The sequence below is a fragment of the Misgurnus anguillicaudatus genome, chromosome 22 (assembly GCF_027580225.2).
Source record: "Misgurnus anguillicaudatus chromosome 22, ASM2758022v2, whole genome shotgun sequence".
Taxonomy (NCBI): Eukaryota; Metazoa; Chordata; class Actinopteri; order Cypriniformes; family Cobitidae; genus Misgurnus; species Misgurnus anguillicaudatus.
This window is the reverse complement of record NC_073358.2, coordinates 34,675,420-34,698,136: the sequence shown is the minus strand read 5'-3', so window position 1 is coordinate 34,698,136 and position 22,717 is coordinate 34,675,420. Positions and strand designations below refer to the sequence as shown.

General features: G+C 36.3%; 1 protein-coding gene across 2 annotated transcripts; it reads left to right on the top strand.

The window, feature by feature from the left end:
* The first annotated feature begins 298 nt into the window (after positions 1 to 298).
* Positions 299 to 21,599, top strand: stxbp1b (syntaxin binding protein 1b). 2 transcript variants are annotated; one of them, XM_055199268.2, is made up of 20 exons: positions 299 to 456; positions 2,908 to 2,957; positions 3,446 to 3,527; positions 3,949 to 4,025; positions 5,703 to 5,781; positions 5,872 to 5,975; positions 6,992 to 7,140; positions 13,355 to 13,439; positions 13,615 to 13,745; positions 13,924 to 14,031; positions 14,221 to 14,281; positions 14,355 to 14,420; positions 15,984 to 16,064; positions 16,149 to 16,287; positions 16,503 to 16,612; positions 19,291 to 19,395; positions 19,483 to 19,568; positions 19,999 to 20,153; positions 20,308 to 20,434; positions 20,518 to 21,599. In XM_055199268.2, exons 1-19 carry the CDS (start codon positions 420 to 422, stop codon positions 20,415 to 20,417), a joined length of 1,815 nt encoding a protein of 604 aa, XP_055055243.1. In that variant the 5' UTR covers positions 299 to 419; the 3' UTR covers positions 20,418 to 20,434; positions 20,518 to 21,599. The 2 variants fall into 2 exon arrangements, with proteins under 2 accessions (XP_055055243.1, XP_055055244.1); XM_055199269.2 differs by lacking the exon at positions 299 to 456 and adding an exon at positions 810 to 910.
* The last annotated feature ends 1,118 nt before the right edge of the window (positions 21,600 to 22,717 follow it).

The window sequence follows — 22,717 nt, the reverse complement described above, 5'->3', positions numbered from 1 at the left end:
TCGCCATCTAGTGGTTTTATTCCTTTATTACCTCTACGTTATTGCTATGCCGTCATCGCACAAATTATATATATTTTTTAAGATATAAATTCTCTCGCTACTAATTTGTTTTCATGCTGAACATGTGTGTGTGCAATACAAAAAGCAATGGCATTATCAGTAAAATCTGGGTCTGGGTAAATTTAAATCTCTTAATAAAAAATAGGCATTGTCTAAAAATGAGTGTATTGTTTGTACAGACATATCGTTACTTTTGTTAACAGACATGTTGTCTTTGTGAACAACAGAGGTCCTGTGGAGGCGTGTTGCGAGATTACGATCGACGCAAGCAGCACATCCCTACTAGCGCGCACACACACTGTTGAGGGCGCGCCTCACATATTGTTGGCCAGGAGGAGAAAGAAAGAGCAGGATACAGAATGGCATCTCTCGGACTCAAGGCGATTGTCGGAGAAAGTAAGAATTGTGTGGTTAAAAGTTGTTAAATATATTTGAATTTGCTCTGTGTAAACGACTCATTTTGATTTGTTGACATTTTAACATAACGTGAATAGAACTAGTTGCGTCTGTAGGTGCTCTGTTTAAATATTATTATTATTTTACCTGGATGTTTTAAATTTATATAGGTTACATATACTCAAAATATAGTCAGTCATTAAGTTTACTTTGATTAAAATTGAAATACATCACACAGAATTACATTTTACATCTTGTTTATTTTTCAGTCAACAGTTTCTCGCGCAAAAACCTCAGGTCGTGACGTAATATTATGCATGTACAGGAGTATGTATTTATTTAAATCAAAATTAATGTTTCTGTTGTTAGTAAAAGCAAACAAGCATTTGGGAGATACACCCTCTAATCCGTGTAGTCCACTGGGATTAAGGGTCTCTACGGCTGTTGTTTAATCGTATGTACAACTGGTGTGTTTTTGTCTGACACATTAGCATACTTTTAAGTATCTCTTAATTTTTGGTAATAATTTAGTGTTTTATGCATTTTTATATACAGTATATGGAAATATAAATTATTGCATAGTTAATTTCCTCAAAAAGTAACTTTAATATGTTAATTTTTTGACATTTCTTAAATGAAGTCATTTTGGCAATAGTCTCTTTTATCACATCAAACCCTCAGTTCTTCCCATCTGTCTTGTGTCATTCTCTCCTATTGTTTATACTGCCTTATATAGTGCAGGTGTTGATTAAAGCATCACAATCTGAGAAAAACCCCACCAATTATCAGGTGTGAGTGACTTTGGCAAGTGTGAGGCAGTACATATCCCTGGCTGAGTAGGATTGGGACATTATTATTGACACATCCTAGCATAATATATCAAGATGCATATTTGGTGAGAAATGTCTTTCTTTACGAACCACACACATACATGTTGTGACAAACTTCGCATCGTGCGCCCTCGAAAAAAGAAGTAAACGGCCGCTACTGATAATCAGTATGGATTTCCTACAAAGTGTCAGTGGAGGATAGACTTACCTGAAGTATTTGATATGGACCATAACCCATAAAGTGTCAGCAATAACATTTGTGAAGACTTCTTACTTTTTAAACTGTAGGTTTATGTTGGTTGTTCCACAGTTTCAGTAGTGCCCTATGATGTTCATCACAAGTTTATTTTAATTCAGCAACACCTCTTGAGTGTTAGAACTGACAGATCCAGCATAGATGATAGCTGTGAAATGTGTTATATTACAGCAGTAAGCTATTACATTTGGGATCTCTTGATTCAATAGAAATTTAAGAAAGGTGGTAAAATTCCTGTTCCTGTATTGCTCAGTGGTAGACTGGTAGAAAGTCAGTATTTTTGGAACACAAATACTGATAAAAAATGTGTAGCTTGTAATTCACTGTAAGTCGCTTTGCATTAAAGTGTCTGCCAAATGCATAAATGTAAAGGTAAAATGATTATAGGTGCTTCCATATCCTGTGACATGCACAGTATGAAGAAAGACACAGAAATTTGCAGAAAAAAGAAGACAAGACAGAGAAAAGAATGACAAAGAGGTGGAATGACAGATAGAGATGGAGAGTAAAAATAGAGAGGCTGGTAGTGTAAGAGGATTGAGAGGAGATTAGACCTGTGATTGCTATGTCCCTCTCATCAGAGAGAAATATCTATTATTATCTATCTATTATATCTATTATAACCTACATTTAAAGTTATGCATTTCTGAACAAAATTTGGACAGTAGTTTTTTTTTTTTGACCATTCACTAACATGTAGAAAAATATCCTGTAACACATTTAAGGATGGTACCGTATTTTTCTGTAGTCTCTGTAGTGAGTATAATGCTGCTCTTATGCATCTGTATTCAGATTCACCTCTGCCTGTTGGCTTTAACAAACTCTGGATTAAGTATAGTTGTCATACTGGACCATTTGTGTGTGTGTGTGTGTGTGTGTGTGTGTGTGTGTGTGTGTGTGTGTGTGTGTGTGTGTGTGTGTGTGTGTGTGTGTGTGTGTGCGTGCGTGCGTGCGTGCGTGCGTGTGTGATAAAGTTTATTTAAATGTATATTTATGCATTGTTAAATACACCTTTCAGATATATTTAGAGTGTGCTAGACATGCTCCCATCACTCATGTGTGCCTTTCTCACACTCTTGACACCCAACTACACTACCTGCACATTTATTAAGGTTAAAAAACTTCTGAGCACTTCACATTGACATGTCAGACTTGGTTAATCTCTAAAATGCTTAGATGGTCTTAGATGAATTCAGTTGGACTAGCTTAACTTTCTCCCAGACGCTCCCCAAAAAATCCTCTAAAAATAGAAAACCAGACACACCTGACTGTGAAACTTGCAAACCATTTTGCAGAGTGTATACTGTATATCTTTGATTTCTATTAAAATATGTTGTTTTTTAATGTTGTATTTTCATCCCTTAGAGGTCATGAACGATGTCATTAGGAAGGTGAAAAAGAAGGGAGAGTGGAAGGTATTATTCTCACCTCTGCATACTGTTAAATATTAATAAAAATATTGCAAATGTGTTGTTATGTGTCAAAACACAATGTTTTTATTATGAAGAGAATCTACACTCTTAAAATACTGGGTTATTCTCAACCCACACTTGGGTCAAAAAGGGAGTGTAATTGGGTTGTGATGTAACCTATGCTGGGTTGTTTTAACCCATTGTTGGGTCAAATATAAACATTTTATGGGTTCATTTAACCCAATGGCTGGGTTTGTTCCTTACCTTTTCAAACCCAATGCTGGGTTAAACCCCATTCTTGTTGAAAAAGCTACTTTTATCCTGGTTTATGCTGGCCAGTGCTAGTTTTAACTAAGATGGTGTAGGTGACTAGAGGTTTTGCTGGGTACTTAGGCAGCACACCAGCATTCAACACACAACAAAAACTTGTAAACAGGTATGCTGGACTTTACAGCAGGTATTTATAGATAATGAATGCTGTTCTTTCTCAGGTTTTGGTGGTGGACAAACTTAGCATGCGAATGGTCTCATCATGCTGTAAAATGACTGACATAATGTCTGAAGGAATCACAAGTGAGTTATGCTCATGTACAAACACTGCAGACACAAATGCACATAACATTATATACTTTATAAAACGGTTAGTTCCAGTCCATGATTCTGAGCTGTGTTTTATTTACATTTAAAACCCCTCTGCACCTAGTGATTCTGTGTATCACGTCGCTAAACATATGTAAAAAAAATTTGGTTTAATATTTGTATGGTTTATTGCTTTTTTAAAAGCAATAAAGTACTCAAGGTTAGTGCTGTATCGTGAACATTTTCAACTCAACTATAGCAAATATTTGCTTTAAAACGGCCCTTTAGCCGTGACTTAGTCCACGATATAGCACAGCCACTTATACATACGTTATTGCTAACATATAGCTACTATAAAATATTAAATTGGTTCACGTTTTACACATTGTTCTAACTTGAACTTTTATTTCTCCAGTTGTTGAGGACATAACCAAGCACCGTGAGCCTCTTCCTACCATGGAGGCAATATATCTCCTCACTCCATCTGATGAGGTTACTTTCTGTCTACTCACATATTTTCTGTTGTATATACATGTAAAAGCGTTTGTGCCGTTTTCCAGCATACATACAGTAAGAATTTGCTTTGACCCATGATATACACTATAGAAATGCAATAGTTGAAATAAATTATTTCCCATGCAATCACATATATATTTTTTATTAAAGAGTGTTGGATAAGATACTATGAAGTGCTATACAAACTAGTTTGCCACGTTAATCATAATTTAAACTAACAAGAAATAAAAACACTGTCCGAAATCGCCTACTTCTATACTATACAGTAGACGAAAATCATTATGCGGGATGACTGGTATGTCTTAATTCATAGCAACTGAGAAACAGTAAGTGAAATGTACCCGAAAGACCTACTACTTATGACTAGATTTTTAGGCGAGCCACGCAAGCTGAGGAGCCACCAAATTTTAAACAGTGAATACAACTAGATGCTAAAGTTTGTAGACAAACTTTATATTCACTTGACAAAGCCTGGCCTGAACTTTAATACTGTTTACTTTGACAGAAGTTTTGTTTAATAGTCTACCTGGCTGTAAGCATGATTTAGCATGAAGCTAGTTAGCATGATTTACCATGAAGCTAGCATGATTTAGCATGAAGCATAACATAGGCTTTGTTTATTCCATTGCTAGGGTACTGTATTTGGTTGCTAGGGAGTAAATTGGCGTCCACTAGTGATTATAATCCAAGCCACAATTAAAACAGCCCAACCCCCGTGTCTCTACAATGTTCTGATGCAGAGATATAAGGCTTTGTTTATTCCGTTGCTAGAGTACTGTATTTGGTTGCTAGGGAGAATATTTCCATACTTCAAGCCACAAGTAAAACGGCCCAACCCCCGTGTCTCTACAATGTTCTGATGCAGAGATATAAGGCTTTGCTTATTCTGTTGCTAGAGTACTGTATTTGGTTGCTAGGGAGAATATTTCCATCCACTAGTGATTATACCCCAAGTCACAAGTAAAACATTCCAACCGCTGTGTCTCTGCGATGTTCTGATGCAGAGATATAAGGCTTAGTTTTTTTCCGTTGCTAGGGTAATGTATTTGGTTGCTAGGGAGTGGCCATTGATGATACTCCATATGCTACTTGCCAACATGAATGATATAAACCAACACCCCATGTCTCCAAGACATTCAGATTTGAAGATATAACCGTTTGAATTTTGGGTTGCTAGGGTGCTCATATGTGGTTGCTAGGGGCGTGGCTTAATACCTCTGTAAGCAAATTTTGGGGATCAGAATCTTAGATTAAAGACAGTATGTTGGCTTTGTTAAGCCAACATAATAGAAAAAATGTAAATCTATGAACCGCACGGATCTTTAAGTACCAAGAAATGTAATCCTCATGATGATATTGTATATATTAAACATACGTAAATTATGGTCGTGGTTTTTCTGATTACATCGTAGGTTAAAATTCATATGGGTCACATGACGATGAAAACATTGGGGATGCAATATGTCCGAAATGTATTCATACTGCACCCACACACAGCCTACTATATAGAACTTATGTGATTTTGGACACAGCGAAAGTTCGACCAAAGTTGGTATCTAGTTAGTGTTAGTTAGTCTGAGCCTTTATATGATTAGCAACATGTTTTAGGTATGACATTATGTTTTATATGCAGTGTGATTTTATTTTCAACAGTCGGTTGAGGGACTCATCAATGACTTCAGAGACCCCCGTAATCCCATATACAGAGGGGCCCATGTTTTCTTCACAGATGGTAAGGGGTTTAATTTAGGTCTCCATGAGTGTGTATTTTAACAAATTTGTGTGTTTCTCACTCAGTCTGTTTTTATGCTTGATTCCACAGCAATCCCAGACTCTTTGTTCAACTTAATAAGTAAATCCCGTGCCTCCAAAATCATAAAGACACTGACTGAAATAAACATAGCTTTTTTGCCCTATGAGTCACAGGTAAGAGTCTGGACTATTTGACCTCTCTGGACCTGGGACAGGCAGAGGGGGTTTATGCTTAGAATTAAGTATTGAGATATGGGGGATGGGTGGGGGAATGCATGAGCTTTAGTTGTATCATGATGGAAAATTCGAGAGAAGCTTTGGTCAGGACCTCACTGTGCCTTCAATCCTCTATAATTAATCCTGCTTCGGCCCTCCCTTTTGCAACCTTAATCCTACTTCCCAGTGGTTAATGTCTCATCAAGGAGTCACCAGGCAGCCAATGAGAGATGACCTGGATTTGTTATTGACTGGGTTATGTTTATGTCACAGATGGGGCAGTTATTTGTTCAGACTAGTGTGTTGGATGGGCCTACGACACTGATATGGATTATAGATTAAAAAGCATATTATGCCAGACATGCACACTGTATTGAACACAGGACATAAATGCAAAGGGAGACAAAGCTATTGATGAATCACTATTGTGAAAGAGGATTATGGGATACAGCCTTTCACGCTTACTGTTACTTCTACTGAGATCTGTGTACAGGTTCATTACATGAACTGTCCCTGTCTTAACCAGATGTGATGTGACACATTTCCAGCATCTGCTGTCCAGCCGAAAAACACTGTGTGATACAGCCAAAATGGATTTTGATGTTTACAGTAACATACTGTACAGTTATTTGGTGCTGGACTACTGTCACAAATGTCCATATATGTCATCTAAGAGAATAAAAATAATTTATCTGATAAGTAAAATTCAACAGAATGTGATTTTACTTGACAAATAAATAAAGTCCACTTTGACCACCATAATCTTTCGGGGTTTTCCATCTTGATACAGCTACGTTGTTATCGTCCTTTCCCCAAGTCTCAATACTTGCTTTAAAGGTGACCACTGTTTCCCAGTTTCTTGAAGTCTTTGATGACTAAAAATTTTTTTAGATGACTAAAATAAAAAATTTATGAAGATTTGTGAATCACAAACACTGTGTACTAAAAGTCCTGCTTTGCTGTTCTCATGTTAGGTGTTCTCAGTGGACCGACCAGATGCCTTCCAGGACTTCTACAGCCCGTTTAAAGCAGATGTGAAGAACCAGGTGTTGGAGCGTTTAGCCGAACAGATAGCCACCCTCTGCTCTACACTGAAGGAGTACCCTGCTGTTAGATACAGAGGGTGAGACCCCTCTCATTCTCACACTATAAAAAAAGATTTGTTGGTTCAACTTTGTAAGTTACCTGGTTGCCTTAAAATTTGGAGTTAAAGGAATAGTCTACTCATTTTCAATATTAAAATATGTTATTACCTTAACTAAGAATTGTTGATACATCCCTCTATCATCTGTGTGCGTGCACGTAAGCGCTGGAGCGTGCTGCAACGCTTCGATAGCATTTAGCATAGCCCCATTCATTCAATGGTACCAATCAGAGATAAAGTTAGAAGTGACCAAACACATCAACGTTTTTCCTATTTAAGACGAGTAGTTATATGAGCAAGTTTGGTGGTACAAAATAAAACGTAGCGCTTTTCTAAGCGGATTTAAAAGAGGAACTATATTTTATGGTGTAATAGCACCTTTGGGAGTACTTCGACTCGGCGCAGTAACACCCTCCCTCTCCCATTATGAGAGGGAGAAGGGGAGCGGACTTTTTTTCAGGCGAGTCGAAGTACTCCCAAAAGTGCTATTAAGCCATAAAATATAGTTCCTCTTTTAAATCCGCTTAGAAAGCGCTACATTTTATTTTGTACCACCAAACTTGCTCGTATAACTACTCGTCTTAAATAGGAAAAACGTTGATGTGTTTGGTCACTTCTAACTTTATCTCTGAATGGTACCATTGAATGAATGGGGCTAAGCTAAATGCTATCGAAGTGTCCAGCGCGCTCCAGCGCTTACGTGCACGCACACGGATGATAGAGGGATGTATCAACAATTCTTAGTTAAGGTAATAACATATTTTAATATTGAAAATGAGTAGACTATTCCTTTAATTCAACTTCAAAATATTAGTTAACTCAAAAATAAGGAAATCAGGTAAGGGGGCGTGCACACCAAAGATTTTACGCCGGCGTATGTTTTTAATTGTTTCCAATGGAAGAGCTGTGTTTTCTGGCATTTTTTTTCCGCGCTGAAAGCCAAGAGCTGCAAAATATTCAGCTTTAGGTGAAAAGCTCAGCTCGTCAATCTCAGTTCTCAGGGCCGTCCAATCACAGTGGAGGAGGGTCCGGACAAATACACAACAACCAACCGGCGCATTGTACAACAACTGATAAACAGCAGAAGTATCACAGCAACCAAAGCGCTCAGCTGAAGAAAGCTGTCAGTTGGCAGAAAAAAAGCAGGCAGCCAGCATCTGTCGAGCGTTTTCCAACTTAACTATTTTTTGAATGATCGAACCAAAGCCAAAAAGCCCCGCTCTCCCCTACTTTTGAAACACAACTTTTCCTCTTGCACTAGCTGTGTAACGCGTTTGAGTGACCTTAGTATTACATAAGCCGAAAGGTCACGCATGACGTATGCGAAACTACCATCCAGTGTTTACAAATGTGGAGAAAGAAGACCGTTCCGACATTGTTGTATGTGGAATGATACTAATTAATGTCTTTGTGTCAGTTTATTGTTTAAAATGGTCGGCAAGTGTGCATTTCACATATGTAACTCGTGACCTTTCGATGTGATTACGAAGTACGTTTTATACTTTACAGTGAAACACGACAGCAATTTGTGTCTATATCGTACACCAGTTGCGGCTCGTGACTCCTCATCTGAGGATGCTCTAATTCAAAATAAGTGTTCGGAGTATCATGTGTGTGGTTCCCTTTTCCAAAATATGTGTCCTGCGTGTCGAGAGATCCTGTGTGCATTATGTGTTTTGTCAAAATATGTGCCTGTGTCAAAACCGTTTATGATAAAAGAGACGCTCACGTTTACACATTACACGCAAGACAATCCCTTAACAGTAAACTCTGATTACGCATGAGATTATGCGAGTATCTGGCAAATGCGAGTGTCTCTTTTCATAAACCCTTTAGACGGGTCTGCAGCAGGCACTTATTTTGGCACGATCTCTCAAAGCACAGAACACATATTTTGAAATTACGAACCACATACATGATGGGCTACATACATGTTGTGACAACCCTTATGCAACAAAAATATATTTCTCAATATATTACATGACAATATATTTAATGTGTCTCCATATATTGTGAAATTTACATAGTAATATATATCATGATATATTATATAAGAATATATTATATATATGTAAGTGATATATTGCAATATATTATACAATACTGCAATTATTGCCGTTTTCATATACTGAGTAAATACATCTCATTATACTATTTAATATATCCCATAATATATTTGAAATATATGAAGTAATATATTGATACATACATTCTAAATGTATGTAATATATTGAAGTAAATATTGGCAATATAGTAATATGTTGATACATATATTTTAAATGTATGTAATATATTGATACATATATTCTAAATGTATGTAATAGATTGCAGTATATATTGGCAATATATGGAGTAATATGTTGATACATATATTCTAAATGTATGTAATATATTGATACATATATTCTATATGCATGTAATATATTGCAGTATATATTGGCAATATATAGAGTGATATGTTGATAAATATATTCTAAATGTATGTAATATATTGCAGTATATATTGGAAATATATGGAGTAATATGTTGATACATATATTCTATATGCATGTAATATATTGCAGTATATATTGGCAATATATGAAGTAATATGTTGATACATATATTCTAAATGTATGTAATATATTGATACATATATTCTATATGCATGTAATATATTGCAGTATATATTGGCAATATATAGAGTGATATGTTGATAAATATATTCTAAATGTATGTAATATATTGCAGTATATATTGGCAATATATGGAGTAATATGTTGATAAATATATTCTAAATGTATGTAATATATTGCAGTATATATTGGCAATATATGGAGTAATATGTTGATACATATATTTTAAATGTATGCAATATATTGCAGTATATTGTAAAATACATGAGTAATATGTTGATATATATATTCTATATATATGTAATTTATTGGAGTATATTGATAAATATAAATAATTGTCGCTTTTAATATATTGCACGTGAATATAATATATGTGTTTATATATATCTAAAAAATATGTAAATATTATATTTATAAATATCCGCCATATTGTATTCCGATTGATACGCAAAAATGTATTAACAATATATGTACAGATATAGTGGCACATGTATGTTTACTATATGGTTGAATATATTTTAAATAACATGTAAAATTATATAGAAATATATACATAAAATATTTACACACATTTATACCACATATTAACACAGACTAATGGATAATCTATCAAAAGCCACCTTTATTTTCTTTTAATCAGGCACACATACTAAAACCAATTTGAGGTAGAGAGCTAAACAGACCTATTACAACCACAAGAGGTTTTGCACATGGCCAGACAATGTGATTTGCTTTACATTACATAAATGTCTTGCATTACATTTACATAAATTACATGTTACAAGAGTGACATTAAACAGAAAATATACAAAATACAAATTAAAGCAATTTAAATTACCAATGTCTATTTATTTAAAACTTTCAGCAGTGCCGTTATACAGTTAAAAATACAATATAAACAAAATGCACAGACAAAAATAGATAAATAAATAATAAACAAACTTTCAAGGAGCTTTGGCAACGTGGAAAAGCAAAGAAATAAATTGCCAAAATAACAGGCCTTTATCCTGTCTAGGAGTCCATCTTGGCTCTTCACTGATTTAAATGACTTATACCCATGCTTTTGCACTTCACCTGGTGTCTTAGCTCGCATATTCTACTGTTGATGGATTTTCTAACATCAGCTTTGGCCGTTTTAAACAGCATCTGTGGAACAAAACAACAATGATTACTCTCTCCCTTCTCATTCCTTCCCCTCTGGTTTACAAAAAATCTCTCCTGGAAGAGATGCAATCAAAACTGGAAAGCACCACCTCTGAAAACTATTTACCTTGTAAAGCTTGAAGTTTCCCTGGGTTGAGAGCATGCCAACGATCAGTCTCCTTCTCGAGTTTTACTGGTGGTTAGCAAACAACTTTTAGGTGCAGTACCGCCACCTACTGATTAGGAGTATGAGTTAGGACTATAGGTCAGGACCTTTCAGCCTCCTTGTTGTTAGTGTCTCTTATGTGTCCTGCCCTCTCCTCACGCCTGAATCTCAGCTTCCTACTCAAGCATTATGCTCCGTCGCCTTTGGCACGCATTCTGGTTGAAGCAGACGGTGCTGAGTAGAGTACTGACAAACGTAGAAAATGAAAGGAAGGTCTTTGCGGTTTCAATAAAACTGTTATTTGTGTAATGCAGATTTTTGTCTTCATTATTTTCTTTAGGCTACATCCCATGCACATGCATGCATATGGTGCAGTTGTTTATTTGGAAAGTATAAATTGTTAAATCATACATACATACATACATACATACATACATACATACATACATAGCACATGCATATATTCATGGGCATTGCTAGATATAAAGATCTACTGGGGCACAGGCCCCCCATTTTTTGCTGACTTTTTTTGAAAGCCTGCTTTGTGCAAGAAGTGTGCAACACTTCTATACAATGTCCTTTGCTTAACCCACTATTCTACAGTTCAACAATTACTGCAAAATTTACATCTTCATTATACCTAACATTTTTACACAATTCTTGAAACTATGCCTCATATTCTCAAAACAGTAAAGACAATTCCATAAAGTCTCACACAATACTCCAAACATCATATTTTCAGGTCAAAATGAAGCTCTACACTCAAAACCATTCAGTCTTACTGAAATACCAAACTTTTCCCTCAGACAACACACACAAGCTTTATAAAACACACACCCTACAACATAGTATTACACACTAGTGCAATCAATTCAAAACAATATATCCAAAACTGGTAAGTTGCTTGTGGTTCTCTCCCCCAAAAACCTTTTCACATGACCAAAAAGACACAATCAATGTATGCATTTGCTAATAAAATGTTTTATTCATTCATGTGCTATACACAGCACAACTGTAATGTTTTTTATTATTTCGCCTCAACATCCAGTCTCAGTTCTGGGTCAGGCCAGAGAATCTCATCCACATCACAGACTATATTGGTCCTAGCCAAACATCAAGGGTAAAATCCTTTTGCCTGATCCACCCCTTGCATTCATCTACTGATATGTTGATCTGTATGGAATGCAATTTGATGCATTTCTTTATTCCAGTAGCATAGTCCAACAGTGTACGCACACTAAGGTTACTGTACAGAACAATCTTACTGTAAGTACATCTATCTGTTTTCTTCCCTGAAGGCTCTGAAGATGGAGGCAACAGTGTAGCGACTCAAATTAGGCTTTACTCGTTTCTCAGCCTCCCTCATAGTCATGGACCAGGACATGGTCAACTAAAGTGGCTTGAATTTCATCTGAGACTGCTTTTCACCTTGCCCTTCTTCTCCCTCCTCCTCTTTCACCACGTCCTCCTCCTCTTCCTCCTCCTACATATATTGCAGTATATTAAATCATATAAAGACAAACTATTACATGGAAAAACATAGTGCCCTTTTTGGTCTTGGTTACAATATATTTTGTATCAATATATACATGTATGGTCTATTCATATACTGCAATATAATGGAAAATATACATATTAAATCCTATATATGGGAATATACTGCCTAATATATTACATGATATTTTCTATGCATATATTACAATATATTGGGAAATATAAATATTAAATCCCATATATGGGAATATATTGCCTAATATATTACATGATATTTTCCAATATACTGCAGTATATTTTTGTTGCATAAGGGAAACTTCACATCATGCGCCCTCAAAAAAAGAAGTCACCGGCTGTCACTGTCCAACTTACAGTCCAATACAATATTAGTTTTCAACACTCAAAAGACATCGGAGGGTGTTTAAGCAGTTTACATTCTTCTTTAAATACAAAACATATTTTTAACAGAAAAATCCACCTGACACACATGTACATATGTACATGTGTCATCCAAGAGTGCTTGGTGGATTTTTCTGTCAAGTAAAATTTGACAAAATGATCGAAGTGGCAATTTTTATGCATTACTGTAATGTGACTTTCATAAACAGCCATCTGTGAATAGTAAATCAACACAGCAGTAGGAAACCACAATGCACAATTGTCACTTCAGATATTTGCATATCAGTGATCGATTATGTGTTTGTGACTCCACAGTGACCTCAGTAAGAGTCTTCAAATGTTAAAATGATTTACTATCTGTTGATGTGTATTACAGAGAGTACAAAGACAACGCCATCCTGGCCCAGATGCTACAAGATAAACTGGACGGTTATAAAGCGGATGACCCTACTTTAGGAGAGGTGTGTGTGTCTGAGTTTATGGCACAATATTTTGTCTCAGATAAAAATAAACTGCCTCAGCCTGGCACCAGCGACCTTAATGTCTCACTAGTCTAACTTTAATTCTTTGCTGTACTGTTTTGTGCTCCATCTTTGTCTCTCTCTCTGTTTCACCTTCACTTTCTCTCTTTCATAGGGACCGGATAAAGCTCGCTCCCAGTTATTGATTCTGGATCGAGGTTTTGACCCCGTCTCACCACTTCTACATGAGCTCACATTTCAAGCCATGGCCTATGACCTGCTGCCCATTGAGAATGACGTCTACCAGTAATAACCTATCTCCAGCAGTTTGTAGTATCTTGAAGTTTACTATTTTCTCAGATCATATGAACCGACCTTCGGTTGTTATGATGTCACTATTTCGACCTATCATAAATTTACACTGTACATGTAGTTAGCAGTTAGTAAGTGTTATTTATGGTGTGTGTTTGTGTGTTTTGGTCAGGTATGAGACCAGTGGAATGGGTGACACTCGTATGAAAGAGGTCCTTTTGGATGAAGATGATGACCTGTGGATGACCCTGAGACATAAGCACATAGCAGAGGTGTCCACGTAAGTCTATAAGACAAATATAAAATAATGAGCAGAAATACAATATAAAAGAGAATAGAAATTAAAACAATTAAAATATAAACTAATGAAACTAAGTACTAACTAAATTTATAAAACGAAAAAGAAACAAAACTATATTTAGAAGTACATTATGCAAAACAATATAATAACCCCATTTCTGTCTCTCAGGGCTGTGACTAAATCACTCAAGGATTTCTCTGCAAGCAAAAAGATGAGCACAGGAGAGAAGGTGTCTGACATATCACTGCTTGAATTGCTACTTGACTTTTTCAGTAACTAACTATCTATTTTATATCCTACAGACCACTATGAAAGAGCTCTCTCAAATGCTTAAAAAGATGCCACAGTACCAGAAGGAGTTAAGCAAGGTACTTAGATTATGGACTTATTGTATATTCGTTCAATATAATTAAGATATTTGTAATACCTCTTTAAGCTGTCTGTAAAGCTTGTACTGCAATGTGGTTGTAAAATGATGTAAAACAGAAGATGAGAGTTATAAATGCACACAGACAGTAGGTGGCGGTATGTGGTCTTAAAGGATTAGTCCATTTTCTTAAAAAAAACAAATCCAGATAATTTACTCACCACCATGTCATCCAAAATGTTGATGTCTTTCGAGAAGAAATTATGTTTTTTGAGGAAAACATTCCAGGATTTTTCTCATTTTAATGGACTTTAATGGACCCCAACACAATTAACAGTTTTAATGCAGTTTAAAATTGAAGTTTCAACGGAGTTTCAAAGGACTCTAAACAATCTCAAACGGGGCATAAGAGTCTTATCTAGCCAAACGATTGTCATTTTTGTCAAGAACAATAAAAAATATGCACTTTTAAACCACAACTTCTCTTCTTTCTCCGGCTGTGTGACGAGCCAGCGCGACCTCACGTAATTGCGTAATGACGTCGAAAGGTCACGTGTTACATATATGAAGCGCACATTAGCGGACCATTTTAAACTATAAACTGACATAAAGACATTCATTAGTATCATTCGACATACAACAATGTCAGAATGGTCCTCTTTCTCCACACTTGTAAACGTAGTTTTGCATTAGTCATCCGTGACTTTTTGACGTGATAACGAATAATGTGAGGTCGCGCTGGCACGTCACACGACCGGAGGAAGACGAAAAGTTGTGGTTTAAAAGTGCATATTTTTTATTTTTCTTGACAAAAATGACAGTCGTTTCGCTGGATGGGACTCTTGTGCCTCGTTTGGGATCGTTTAGAGTCCTTTGAAACTGCAATTTTAAACTGCATTAAAACTGTTAAGTGTTGGGGACCATTAATGTCCATTAAAATGAGAAAAATCCTGGAATGTTTTCCTCAAAAAACATAATTTCTTCTTGACTGAACAAAGAAAGACATCAACATTTTGGATGAGATGGTGGTGAGTAAATTATCTGGATTTTTTAAGAAAATTGACTTATCCTTTAATACCTGCATGCTGTAAAAAAAACAAAAAAATTATTCAGCCTTTTCAATATGAACCAGAGAGAAACATATAAGATGAACAATACAGAAAACATACAAATGAAAGATGATCAAAATAAAGATCTGAGAAGTAAGAAGGTGGGGACTAAAACATCCTCACATGAAAAACTATGGTAGTAAACTGTACTACAACTATTACACATCATCGATCCAGAATGCACTATGAACGAAATATAATGGTGGCCTCCACACCTTAAAATGAGTACGTGTTGGGTTGTTTTGAAGTAATGAAAGATTTAATCTCTTTCTATCAATGGATTTTAATAGTAGAAGGCAAATATAAAGTATTAAAGCATACAAGTCTTCAGAGTCGAGTATCCTTTAAGTAATTGGTCATGCTTTACTACAGTATACATGCTGTTTAATACAATTTTGTGCTTATTTTGCATTAGCAGACATGTATAGTAATTCTCATGTCTATTTTCACTGCAGTATTCCACTCACCTGCACTTAGCCGAAGACTGTATGAAGCATTACCAGGGCACAGTGGACAAACTTTGCCGTGTGGAACAGGTAAAGCTCATCTTCGATTGGTCAATCTACTCTAAATGTCACATGGCTGTATTAAGAGTGTCTGTCTGCTGTGATATACTGTAGGATCTTGCCATGGGCACAGATGCAGAGGGTGAGAAGATCAAAGACCCGATGAGAGCTATCGTGCCCATCCTACTGGACGCCAATATCACCATAATGGACAAAATTCGTATCATCCTGCTCTACATCTTTCTTAAAAACGGTGTGGAGACCTTACAGTAAATTGAAATTGTTTTGGATTATTTATCTGACTTATAGTGTGTGGAGGTGTAATGTTTGATATATTCAGTCATTAAACACTAATATCACATAGCAGTAAGCAAAACTGTCACAATATGAAGCTTTGAAGGTTTTAGAGCCCATTCAAAGCGTATAATTGTGTGTAATTATTTCTTACTCGCTCTCTCTATCTAACAGGTGTGTCTGAGGAGAATCTCTGTAAGCTCCTTCAGCATGCACAGATCCCTCCAGAGGACAGTGATATCATCTCTAATATGGCCCATATGGGGATTCCCATCGTCTCAGAGGTGAGCGATTCCTTACAAACTGTTCCGTAAACACTAAACATATTTCCCTCCATTCTCTAAACAGCATTAAATGGATAGTTCACCCTAAAATAAAAAGACTGCCATCATTTATTCATCCTCATTTTGTTCACCCTTTCTTTTGTGGAACACAAAAGATGATATTTTGAGAAATGTCTCAGTGGTTTTGTGTCCAAATAACAGATGTCAATATGGGCCAGTGTTGTACATGTATGGTTACTAATGTTTTTCAAAATATCCTCATACAGTCATACAGGTTTGAAGTAAATGATGAAAGAATTTACATTTTGGGGTGAGCAATTCCTTTAAGACCAATTTGGGGTGAACTACCCTTTAAAGCAGTCATGCTATTTAAGATTTCTGCCATAAATCTATCATAAATGACAATTTTTCACTTTCAGTTTCTTCTTTTAATGTATTCAATGTATTAGCTCAAACCACATGTGCTTTTGTTTTATTCTTGGAACTACAAAAATATTTTGTTGAATTTTCAAGATTTTTTTGCAATAACGAAGTAATTTGATTTATACAGGCAATAAGGGCGAAAAGTATCATGAAAATAGTTGATAAAGCATATGATTTCTTACAAAACGTTATCGTATGATTCTGGGGGGCTGTCCACACGGAGACGCATATCACTGCATACGTATAAATTTGTTATCGTATTGGTGTTTCATCCACACGGATCCGGCGTTTTGGGAGACTGAATCCGCTATTTTTGAAACCAGGTCCTAAAGTGGAAAAATCTGAAACCGACACCCTTGCGGTTTCGTCTGCACAGACAATCCGTATATTTTGTGAAGCGAAAACGTCATCACATCACGTGTCGGAAGCGTCACACGTAACAGCAACAACAATAACGGCGGATTATGTGATTGTGTTCGTGCTACAGAAGCTACTAAAGCCTACTAGCTTTATTACAGCAAAATCTATTGCTTCTATGCAATTGTGGTGAGCAACAAGCGATAATGGACCACACCATACGTTGGTTATGCGCATGCTGAAAGTCTTCTTCTCCGTGTATAGTGTATATCTGTGGCAGAATTACAGCGCCCCATACTGGTCCGGCATATATACTACACCGCTTTCAGTCGGTTTCAGTGGTTTCGTGTTTACGGATTATTTTTTTAGAGCAAGAAAAAAAAATGATCGGATAGGGAATGCACCGGCTTCGTGTGGACATAGCCTGGAAGACTTGGAATATGAATGTAGCAATTTGTACGTGTTTTATGAAGTAATTAATTCATATTAATTCGCACGCCCACATTTGTAACTTTTGTATGATTTACTTTCACCTTGTGACGTTTAGGTTAGCTGCGGGGTTACGGGTTGGACTTTCAATATAGTTTTTTTCTTATAAACGTACGTTTAGGTACGATTCACTTTGTATGAATTCCTATGAATTAGCCAGGTCGTAAAATACGTATGAATTATTTTAAAAATATTTTGGCCTTTTTAGCATTTTTGAAGCTTGACTGCACAGCAGTGGCAGCTGGTGACTTCTCTTCCGAGGGGCGCGAATTCAAAATATGTGTTCGGAGTGTCATGTGTGTTGCTCATCATTTCAAAATATGTGTTCGTTGCATCGTGTTAACCATGTGCGTTATGCGTCTTGTCAAAATACGTGCCTGTTGCACACTCGTCAAAAAGATATGATAAAGGAGACGCTCACATTCACAAAATACTCGCAAGGCACTCACTTAACTCTTTCCCTGCCAGCATTTTTTTTAAAGTTGCCAGGCAGCGGCAGCATTTTTCATGATTTTTACAGAAGTTTAATGCCTTCCAGAAAATGTTCTTCTTTAAATATATAAACATACAATATATCAAATGAAAGAATAGACCCTCTGCTTTCAAAAAAAGAAAAACTTTCATCCTACCTTCATTAGTTCTCTTTAATCACCTCTCAAATATGGGTAGGTTTCTTTAAAAACAACAAATTTTGAGCAAAAAGCTGAGATAATTCAATTTTTTGAAGGAATTTTGATAGAGATCAGATGCAGGGCCATCCTCAAAACTTACATGGACATACAGCTGTTTGCCCTAGGCGGGCGATACTTCTGGGTTTAATAAGTTGCTGAAGTTTAATAGCGGTAATAGTGGTATTGCGGAAAGCCGGAAATACTCGTCATTGGCAGGCAAGCATTTTCTCTTAATTAACGCGTTAACTCATCAATGGCGGGGAAAGAGTTAACACTAAACTCCGATTACACATGAGATTAAGCAAGTATCTGGCAAACGCGCACATCTCTTTTATCATAAACCCTTTAGATGCGTGTGCAGCAGGCACTTATTTTGACAAGACGCATGATGCGCATGGTTCACATGAAGCGCCGAACACATATTTTGACATGACGAGCCACACACATGATGGGCTAAATGCATGTTGTGACGAGCTTCGCATCGTGCACCTTCGGGAAAGAAGTCACCGGCCGTCATTACTGCTCAGTCCTTATTTATTTCATTATATATGAAAGAGAATAAAAAGGGATTTATTCAAAAATTCAACTTTTGTGTTTCATGGAAGACTATATTTCCATGTATTTGGAAACATGGGGACATGCTGTACCTTTAAGACCTGAAATAGCCTAGAGAACAACACAACTACTGTACAGCATTATATCAACACCACAGTTTCGCTCTTAAATATCAATCCACAGCAAGTAACCACGCGTAAGGGAAAGAAAGCTGACCGCAAGGAAAGAATCAGTGAGCAAACGTATCAGCTCTCCAGGTGGACTCCTCTGGTTAAAGACATCATAGAGGTGAGCAGTACAAAGACTTGTATCTGGAGTCTGCATCTCACTTTAGATAGTTTAATGTTAAATCTTCATTTCGTGACATTATGATAGGACGCCATTGAAGACAAACTGGACCCAAAACAGTACCCTTACATCTCCACACGCACAGCTTCCTCTAAAACAACCACAGCTACCAGGTAGGACCCACGGTATAGACATCTACACCCCTGTGCCCAGGTGAAAAAGTACACTCTCATAACGTACGAAAAGTGCTCGATTTTTGTGCACTAATTTTGTACATAATATACTAAAAGTTATTTTTAGTACTACTAAAGATAATCTTAAGAACATTTAAGTGTACTTATCTGTGCTATTTTGAGACACCATGAATATGAACTAAAATGTGCTTATCTCTGTATTAAAAAAAACTATTTATACAAAGGGTTCAAATTGACTACAAGTGGTACCTAAATACATTTTGAAATACATTTTTAGCACACTTCATATTCATGGTGTTTCAAGATGGCAAGGATGGGTGCACTTGGATGTTCTTAAGATTATCTTATATATTTTTTTAGTATATTAGTACGTGAAAATAGAGCACTTGGAATTGTACTTTGTGTTCAGTGCCCGATATGGTAACTGGCATAAGAACAAGAGCCCAGGAGAGATACGCAACGGCCCACGGATCATTGTCTTTATCATTGGAGGCGTGACCTACAGTGAGATGCGCTGCGTCTATGAGGTCACACAGGCCAACGGCAAATGGGAGGCTCTGATTGGTGGGTTGTGTTGCTAAAGCATCCTTTATGTACAATGCTATGACTCTCTTTTTTTATTACAGAATCAATCAATTTTTTCTCATAACATTTTATGAATTTGCCTCGTTGAGGGGAGCATATCAAGTCATGTTTATGAGAAACATTTTTTTGACAGGCTCCACCCACACCATCATACCCGTTAAATACCTGAAACATCTGCAGCACCCAGACTTCCTGGATCCCAATGCGGCCCCTGAAGACCAACTTCCTGCAGATGATAAGTGAGGAAAACAAGAAATAAGGTTAGCTCTTTTCAGTACAGACTTACAGTAAATGTACTCCTTGGTGTATTCATTTCGCTAACAATCTCTCTCTCTCCTTTTAGAATCTGGTGACATTATTGTCTTCCTCACCATCCTCGTAATCCTACCAGATTGTTGTCAGTTTTAACACATAACAAGCTTTACCTCACAAACACATCACAACCCATACATTACATCTCTGCGTAAAGTATTAGGTACATTGTTAGTTATTGAGACTATAGTAAAGTATAATTGTTAAGTACTTAACTAGCCTCAGTTACAGTTAATCAACACTGGGTGACATCAGACTTGTCAGCTAAATAAAACATACGAGGACAACTTGATATGCTGGTCATTTAATGCTCCTTAGGACCCATTCAGGCATCATTGTGGATTGTTTGTAATACGAAATCAATTGATGTTTATGTGTAGCTCAACAGAAGATCATTTCAATATCCCCAGTGCACATTATTGTTTCGTCCTAGCAAAAGTGATTAGGAGAATTAAATGCGAGTTGTTTCAGAGTAGTTCTGACCTGCCACGGACCGGTCTGATGTGTGTGATCATGTTAATATTGAATGTCCATTGTTAATCTTAGTGGGTTGTTAGTAGTTACATAGAGTTGGTATTATATATTATAAAGTAAAATATTTTTCTGTGAAATGTTGTCATTTTAGACTGTATTTTCAGTAAAAAAAATAGCACTTGTGCAGTATGTAGTATACTCTAAAGGCAAACATTGCTAAGGGGCACTGAAGGTGGTTCTTCGCTCGTGGTCGTGGAGGAAACATTTTTTGTGCTATATAGCACCTTTGAAGAACCATACGGGGTCATATAGCACCACATATGGTTCTACATAGCACAATATGGTTTTACACCGGTGCTACACATACAGGTGCTTTATCGGTGCTGTGTGGCACTTGAGGTGGTTTCTCTGTGGTTGCGGGCCAAGAACCACTTTTAGTGCTGTTTACCACCGTTTGTTTTTAGAGTGTATTTTTAATTTTATGTTGTGATGTTATTTATTTACACAAAGAATACAAATGTATGCAATGTATATATCATAAATGTTAATTTTTTTTCAGTTCTGAACTCAGAGGTTATGAATTGCAAACGTTTGTGTTGTGCATTGGTGCAGAAAAAATAAATAACTTTTTAAACTATCCGTATTTTGACAGTGTTGTTAATGCCAATAAAAACCAAAGGTTTCATTGTATAAAATCTGTGTCTAGGAAAAGAATGACAAAAAATAAATAAAATAGCACAATATAGGCTAAAACCCACAGAAGTTACATACTGAATGTTTTGTCTTGTGTTTTGAAAAGCATTGCAGAAAATGTCATTATATGTACTATATAGGGTATGCACGCCTTTAATTTTTTTTGTATTTAAAAAATCTTCTATGAATCTCTTAAAACAAATGTTAAAAATTAAAACAGATGAAAACATCTCTTATACTGGGAAAAATCGTTTTTTAATTATTATTTTTATTTATTTTCTCTGTGTAAGCTATCTAGGCTATATTAATTTAATAAGGTGTGTAATCTGTATCCCCCTGTTATATATGTTATGTCATGTTGTATGCTTTCTTTTATGTAATATTTAGTGAACATGCAATTTAAAAAAATATAGGGTATGCACGTGACGTCACTTTCGGCGAACGTGACTGCGGTTACGCCCACTGAGTGGCAAAAGTCTGAGCGACAGCATTATTTAGCATAGCGTGAAAAACGCACCTAAAATGAGAAAAGTAGTTTCTGTGCAAACAGTCTGATCGACTGTGCAAACAGATTCAACAAAAATGTGGAGCGGTCTTTTTCCAGACCGCAAAAAACACTCAAAGGACAAGCCATATGTCAGGTATGTAAAATTTTGGGATTAAAAAATCCTATAAAAATACACCAATGAATATTCTTATTCTGTGTAATTGCAAAGTTTTGTCAGTCAGCCTTCATTGAAAAAAATCCATTATGATGATGAGCCTTGTGTTCTACAAAGGTGGGATGGTTTAATAGTTTTAGGCTAGACAAATATATCAGGAAAAGCAATGTCTGGCCATATGTCAATGTCCACAGACTACTGGTTGTTTTGCAAGTTGTTAGGGTCACTATTAAGGCCAACTAAATTCAATTTAAACTGATAATAGTCAGTTTTACTAGCGTTTTTGCAGGAGCTTCTATGAAAACCAGCCATTTTGTTGAATTTTTTGACTCAACCGGGCGAGCTCCAGCGTGGGCACGTGGAAAAGTGACGTCGTTATTCCTCAGGTGAACACATGAGGTC

Coding starts and splice junctions, on each gene's coding strand:
- stxbp1b (XM_055199268.2), top strand. CDS start 420: ATGGCATCTCTCGGACTCAAGGCGATTGTCGGAGAAA. Junction 2,958..3,445: donor AAAAGAAGGGAGAGTGGAAG/GTATTATTCTCA, acceptor GTTCTTTCTCAG/GTTTTGGTGGTGGACAAACT. Junction 16,613..19,290: donor GGATTCCCATCGTCTCAGAG/GTGAGCGATTCC, acceptor ATCAATCCACAG/CAAGTAACCACGCGTAAGGG.